This window comes from Diadema antillarum, unplaced genomic scaffold, assembly GCF_040938485.1.
Source record: "Diadema antillarum isolate AM-2024a unplaced genomic scaffold, OU_Dant_1.0 scf00000097, whole genome shotgun sequence".
NCBI classification, from domain to species: domain Eukaryota; kingdom Metazoa; phylum Echinodermata; class Echinoidea; order Diadematoida; family Diadematidae; genus Diadema; species Diadema antillarum.
The window spans coordinates 1549166-1557049 of NW_027270986.1; the positions used below are offsets into that span (position 1 = coordinate 1549166).

At 39.8% G+C, this 7884-nt stretch overlaps 1 protein-coding gene across 1 annotated transcript; it reads left to right on the top strand.

Annotated features, from left to right (window-relative positions):
- The first annotated feature begins 859 nt into the window (after positions 1-859).
- Positions 860-7426, top strand: LOC139718593 (scavenger receptor cysteine-rich domain-containing group B protein-like). Its single transcript, XM_071630058.1, has 6 exons — positions 860-1568; positions 2370-2696; positions 3351-3674; positions 4677-4997; positions 6039-6356; positions 7077-7426. Exons 1-6 carry the CDS (start codon positions 1196-1198, stop codon positions 7424-7426), a joined length of 2013 nt encoding a protein of 670 aa, XP_071486159.1. The 5' UTR covers positions 860-1195.
- The last annotated feature ends 458 nt before the right edge of the window (positions 7427-7884 follow it).

The window sequence follows — 7884 nt, forward strand, 5'->3', positions numbered from 1 at the left end:
TAACGAACAATTGGTTTGCAAGAGCATAAACACATGGGGTGAGACATATATTATTCAAAAACAAGCAAACAAAAAGAAAAACCCAACTTCAATAAATGATACTATGGCGTCTAACTGCTTACATAGTGCAAAGGGTATAATAGACATACCATATAGAAGATTGGAGTTGTTACATTACTTTATGTCACCTGTATGTTAGGCGCTTAAAATGTTTACTATTACTATCATTATACAATTCTTCATGATCATACAGGGTGCTTATAGTGCGCCAATTCCACATAAGTACGGTGCTCAAGGCGCAGTAGTAAAAGTGAGTAATGAAGTACAAACATCATTACACAAACATGCACATGTAAATGAATGAAACAACAATGATGATGGAAAAAAAAATCATAAATGGTATACAATTCTACTGGAAAGCGGTTACGAACAAGTTAATAATGTTAACGTCTTCAATGGGGAGGTTGTTTGAGTAAAAGTGTGTTACAAGCTAAATGATTTGCCTGCAGCATATTATGAGAAGGAGTGTTTCTCGTGTACAATCCCAGGTTTTGGTTTGTGTAATTGGCAAAAAAAAAAGGGGGGGGGCAAACCGTTTGGTCACAAGTCACAATGTACGATAGTGTGCAATTTTTACACCATAACCCCAGCTAAAACTGGAATGCCACTTTACGTTCTTTTGTAACATCGTTACACCGTATGTCCCCCCCCCCCCCAAGCAATTACAACGGTACCCTCGGCAACGATAACTTTAAAAACAGTTAAATTATCCAAACACAATTTCAGGGTATGAAGCTATAACTCATTGCCCACATCTTACAGAAAACCTTATTTAATTTGCTTCAGTGGTGGAAGAGAAATTAGGATTTTGTAGAGCATGTCAGGAATCCCTTCCCTCCAAGTTCTGTCTATTGTGTTTACACATTAATATGCAGTTCCAAGAGCATCCAAGTGCTAAACTTGGAAGAATCAGGGTCATGACATGCTTTACTAACAATTCACATTTCTCTGTGACCACTTAACCAAATTGAATGGGGTTTTATGGAAAATAGAGCTAAGATGTTATTTTTCAAGAGCCTGAAGTAGCATTAAGACAGTTTAATCATATTGGGTGTTATCAATGCAAAAATCCGATTGTATTTTTTTAGGGGACATACTCTATAAACTACTATGAAAGTATACCTATCATTACAAAATGATCTTATTTTTCACATCGAACTGCTGCTACACTGCAGCCAAGGAAGGGGAAATTCGTCTATCAGGGAGCTCATCGACGCCCACGTATGGTCTCCTGCAAATCTATCACGACAACTCCTGGGGTTCTGTCTGCAGAGACGGATGGTATAGTATCGACTCGCAAGTTGCTTGCAGGGAATTAGGTTATCAGACGGGAAGCGGTTCGTCGTCGTTCTGGGTCACAGGAGAATTCTTTGGGCCTATCTATCTAACAGACGTCGGTTGTACTGGGGACGAGGTTGCACTTTCTCTCTGCCCCCATGGTGGTTGGGGGAACACGGATTGTGGACATGATTGGGACATTTATGTGGATTGCACACCTGATTACTCAGGTAGGTATATTCTGTGACATTCTGTGATTTTTTTTTTACTGAAATCATTACAGTTTTGAGTGGGAACTATAATGGTGAGAATTATACGTGTTGTTGACAGAGTTCAGTCAAAATGTGCCGTTACATGAGTACACAAAGCTAATTGCTAACATGATTAAAAAAGAAAAAAAATCAAGGAAAAATCACATAGATATCTAACGTTAGGTCTATTTGTGACGCCTTTATCATGTTTAACAACATTATCTTGGACTTTGCACTTCATCCGTGTGCTGTTTTAAGCGTCATATGCATTTTTAGTAATATCATAATTCAAATTGTAATCTATTCGGGATACGCCTTTGATAGGCCTTTGTATTTTCCTCACATTGATATCAGTCTGTTTTGAATACTCTGCTCGAATACTCTTTACCTTATAATAGTGATTCTGTACACGTTTTTGTTTGGTTGTTTTTTTTTTGACATTTTATGTGTTCTTCAATCAAGCTTAATGTGTAATGGATTAATTTGAACTTGATTGTAATATGCACCAATCGAATTTAACTTGATACCTGCCAAAGCATGACACACACAAACAAAGTTGGTAAATATCGAACAGATGAGTGACACCCTAATTCGAAAGAATGTAGTCTAGATTATCCTGCGACACTGAATCTGAGCAAACGCAGATACATCTTTCTTATGGGCCATTGCTGTTATAGCATTATTTTATCAGATATTGATGGAATGTCGTGAGATAAAAACAATTAAGTTGCAGTGATTTTGTTTCCGTGTCTATTATTTGCCAATATTGTGATTCATCAGCTGAAGAAGGTGACGTCAAGCTTGTTGGCGGGGAGAACGCTTGGGAAGGCATACTTCAGGTATTCCACGACCAGAGATGGGGCACGGTTTGCAGTGACAACTGGTCTACCGACAATGCATTTGTTGTATGCCGTCAGCTCGGCTATGCGGGCATCATAACGCCTAACCGCTCCTTCGGGCCAGGGTATGGTCCTATCCACCTTGGTGGAGTGGTTTGCACGGGGGACGAGTATACCTTAACGGCTTGCTCGCACAGTGAATGGGGTGCCAGTGGCTGCACATCCCACGAACAAGATGTTGGTGTCGAGTGCACGGAGGAGAGGTTAGGTAAGTGAAGAGATTGTGCCATCACTAAGACGTGAGATGATAGCGTGCCGAGTCATCACAAGACTGTACTGCAAGTTTATTCCATGACCTGGTATTTGATAAATAACGATAGACATGAAACATACATTATGAGGAAGGCAGTTTGTATTTGTTAAACATTATTGAGATAAGAAATCCCGTTTTGTTTTTGCTTTTTGTGTTTTTCTATTTTGCTTTACAAATAGGCTTTCTTTGTTGCTGTTCGTACTGCACAGTCCAATAATGTTATCTGCTCTTGGTTTCTTTTGAAAGACAAACATTGATCTGCTGCCGAATTTACATCTCAAAGAAGACAAGGAAATTAACTCATTTTGCGGTTTCCCTTTTGGCATGCTTCGTCAGGGGCACACACTGAGAGAAAAGAATAAGGATGAGTAGAACAAACTCACTCTCGAGTGTACGAGTGTACAATAGCATGTTTGAAAAGGACGAAAAGTCTTTTTTTTGTGTGTGTCTCGGACAACAAACAGATAAGGGATATTCCTTCAGAAATATATATCATTATATCAGCTACAGTCTCACAATATCTTTCTTTCAAGAATGAAATATCCCACACCAAACATTTCATAAGTGACTGAAAACTATGAGCCATCTCAATTATCCCTTGACGTGTAGGTGAGGATGGTAATATACGTCTTGTTGGCGGACCATCTTCCGACCGCGGCCGAATCGAAATCTTCCATGAGAACAGGTGGGGAACCATTTGCAACAACAACTGGTCGAGAAAGGAAGCACTGGTCGCGTGCCGTCAGCTTGGGTTTCCCGGGGTGGCAATCTCCAGCTATTACTACGGGCCAGGTGAAGGACCGATCTATCTCGACGAAGTTTCGTGCACAGGCTCGGAATCGAAACTAACAGACTGCCGTAGTAGAGGATGGGGTACACACACTTGCACTCACTCCGACGACATTGGGGTCCAGTGTTCATCTACTGAAATTTGTAAGCAAGCAATTGCCCATTTCATTCCGATTCTTATTACAAACTGACCCGATTGCCTGATAATACACACATTGTAATTTTCACGACAATTTGTTATGAAAATCAGTGCTATCAGGAAATCATAACGTGTACATATTCTGAGATCCTACGTTGGTGACTAATGTTCAATGTACGTTTACGCTTCGAAATTTTCGTTTGTGTTTTGTAAAGTTCTTAACAGCATTTTGTATCGTCCCATATATTTTAAACAGCAGCTTTACATGTCTAGACGTTAACCAGTTATCCTCGTCTTGACGGTGGTTGGAGATACAAGGAGGAAAGATTTGATTCACCCTGCTTTCTATTTCTGAGAAATTATATTGCCTGCGATTGTGTTTTTGTTAACTATTCGCATAGCAGAATGAGGTAAGATGCTATGTTATAACCGAATATTGGGGATTACAATTAGACGGCGAGGAAGAAGCTTCCACTCACCAAGTATAATGATGATGATGATGATACTAATAATAATGATAATAATAATAATGATAATGATAATAATAATAATAATGACAATAATAATGATATATTGATGATAATAATATTGATAATAATAATAATGTTGATGAAGTCTTCTAATATAGACTGCCTGTCACATAACGTCATTACTGGCGCACCCCCCCCCCCCTAAAAAAGGGAGTTAAATCTTTTCGACATTGCTTCATTAGTGACGAGGAAAGTTAAAAACCACCACCAACACTACGTGTTTCTGAAACAAAATGATTTTGAGTTCATTCTTGAAAAGAGGGAATGAAGTCTCCATTATAAGTTTCGCAAGCAATGAGTTCCAGAGAGAACCACCAGACTGGAAGAAATCTATGTTGTCTCGTGAATAGTAGCGTGCCGTGCGCGGGCAACTCGAATGGTGTCAGCAGTGAATGTGTTCTGGCCACTTACATAATATGTAAGTGGCCTTAGTGGTCTTTTTATTCTTTTCAACATCCCTCATATTGACATGTCCAGATGAAGGTGATTTACGTCTGGTTGGTGGTACATCTTCCGACAATGGCCGACTGGAAATCTACCATGACTACGAGTGGGGTACCATCTGCGACAGCAGCTGGTCGGCAAAGGAAGCTGTTGTTGCGTGTCGCCAGCTGGATTTTCCTTCGGTTTCTGTTCCCCTCCATGATTACGGAAGCGGAGAGGGACCGATCCACCTCGAAAGGATTTCTTGCACAGGCACCGAGTCGCAGCTGACAAGTTGCGATATTGCTGAATGGGGCACAAGCAACTGCGGACACTCAGAAGACGTTGGAATCAAGTGCTCGAGAAATGAACAGAGTAAGTAGGCCCTAGTGAATAGGTCCTAGTGTTCAAATGTCACAGAATTCACAGGAATTACACCAAAATGCACTAGAAAAGGATTTTTTTGAGGGGGGGGATAACAAGTATGCTGTTGCACCTATCACCTATCAATTTCTGCAAAAGGAAACGTGGTGTTAATGAAAGTGTGAGATTAATCGACATTGCAGATGACTTTGACATGTAGTTCAGTCTTCGAACATATCATTTTAATGACACGACTATCAAAATTTGATAGATGCCTACGCCATTAATATTAATGTGATTATTTACTTAATATTTTGCCTTTTCTGCCGATTATGATTGATACCGATGAATATTGGACCTATACGATGCAATGCAGCCAATACCTTATACGTCCATTTTTATCTTTCTCCTCTTTGATAAAGCGTTAAAAAAGTCTACACAGTTTCTCGGTTTGACTGATTTAAAAGCCACTGGTCATCACTGTGAAGCTGTTATATGCTGGTGACACGACGAATAAGTGCATAAATTTTCAAATGTATCCTTAGAAAACACGTAACCGGGATCTCGTCTCATGAAAGTTGTCAGCCCTGAAAAGTAGTGATTTTATGACAATTAAAATAGCCAATCGAATCCAAGGATTTTACCATACTTGTCAGAAAATTACAACTTGTCAGAGTTGAGAACTTTTTTTGCATGCTCGATGGACGCGCTTTGGGCTTATTCCCCTACTCATCCTGGTTACCGGAATCAGAAACGCTGTACGCCTATGCTATTATGATCGAGTTGCTCTCAAAGCTAACAGTTGTTTTAGAAGACGTGGAATACCTCAGGTCCTTTTCTCTAAAAGCAATACAATAAGTCTTCAGCCTAGGAACAGCGAATTCAACGAAGTTCCGACATAAGTGTTCCACCGTTACAATTTAAACGAATCGTATGATTTAATCAACAGTTGTCATTAAGAACTCCTTGAATCATACGGCATTCTTATTATCATTATAGTGGCTGTGTTCTTTCAATTGACTTTGTATCATTTCATACACTCTCAACCTGCAGAGGAAGGTGACCTACGTCTTGTCAATAGTGCATTGCCTGACCAAGGCCGACTCGAAATCTTTCATGACTACGAGTGGGGTACTATCTGCGACTACAGCTGGTCAATGGAAGACGCTGAGGTCGCTTGTCGCCAACTCGGCTTTCTTGGAGTTCGTTCTGCGAACGAATTTTACGGAGGCGGTGAAGGACCAATCCATCTGGAAAAGGTCTCTTGCAACGGCTCAGAGTCGCAACTGATAGACTGCAATATTCCCGAATGGGGCACACGCTACTGCCAACATTCCGACGACGTCGGAATCTACTGCTTGTCTTTGACTCGTAAGTATAAACAGTCAAGACATGTCAGTTTCATTTATAAGGTTTAGCTACAACTGGAACTGCACCGGTATTACACTCGTGACTCAGTGGACCGTTTAGCTCACTTTAAATTTGTATTTCACTTGACTATGAAGCAAAATATAGAATGTAAAAAAATACAAGAAGTTCAAAAAATTGAGATTTAATATCAACTGTATTATTGCATATTGCAATATTACACCACAACAGATATAATCTATCGTGATTAAGACATTAGTTTTGAAATAGAGTGAAATGAAACAAACTCGTTTCAGTTAATTTCAGTGCCATTTGTATGAAAATGCCTCTAACAGCATCACGTGTAATGTTATTATACAATACCAAATGCTTTACGCATGCTTTTGATACGTGTATGACATCTGTTGCCTTGACAACCTGTTCATACATTTGCAGAGATGGAAGTTAAGTTTGCAATACATTGAATAACATTAAGTTCTGATGTCACTTTAATAGGTGACTGAGTTACACAAGCCAGCCTAATTACCATTCATCCTTGTCTAAGATTCAATTTCACCTAGCCGCAATATTCAAAGTATAAAGTTTGAATATGATGTAGCATTCACGAAGTTTTTTTTTTGTAGATTTGTGTCTTTATAGTTTGAACATAATCTCCGTGGTCCTTGCAATGATTACAATAGATGCAACACGTTATGACAGGCTGTACTTTATGCTTGCATACAGCTTCTCCCTCACCGGTGGTCATGCCAGAACCAAGAACCGGGATGGAAGCGTGGTTAATTGCTGTCATTACAGTAGCATCATTCCTGGTATTTGGCAGTGTGTTGTTCGTCGTATTATGCATCGTGTTCTCTTCGAGGAAGAAACCCAAGCAGAGTGCTGCTGTTTCGACTTCCCCCAAAGGCCCAACCAACCCTCCGGCGCCATCACCGCAGAACCAAACGGTTATCTACGATCCAACAAGTATGACTGTGGACACAAAGGTCGTGGCGCCGCCTAGCTACTCTGAGGTAACGGAAGAGCTGCCCACATCAAAAGAAGTCACCCATAGGGATACCAATGAGCGGAAATGAAGAATCTCACATTCATTCTTCTTCTCCTGGATACCTTTGACATTGCGATGACAAATGTCGTCAATAGTGTTACGGACTTCTGTGCCGTTCTAGCGCTTTATTGAACGCTTCAGTCATGACAAACACATTTAGTTAATATGGAGGAGGGGGGTGGACTCATGTAGTGTGATATTGCAAATCAAGCGAAACTCAGGATCTTTTTCACTTCAATATAATAAGAAAGTCAACCCAAACATTAAAAACAGCCCACTTATGTCCTGTTCCACTGTTTTTCCATTCAGACATTATTGTTACTTGAAATAATATATTCCTTCTAATTACTTTTTATTCCAAAAGATACATTAAAGAATCTGTCTTGCATGTGTACTGTCATTTTGAAAGATTGTCTGGCAAACTTTCGCAATGTTCCAGGTTTGAGAAGTTGTATTTAAAAGAAAACAGAATGGTGCCTTGCAGAT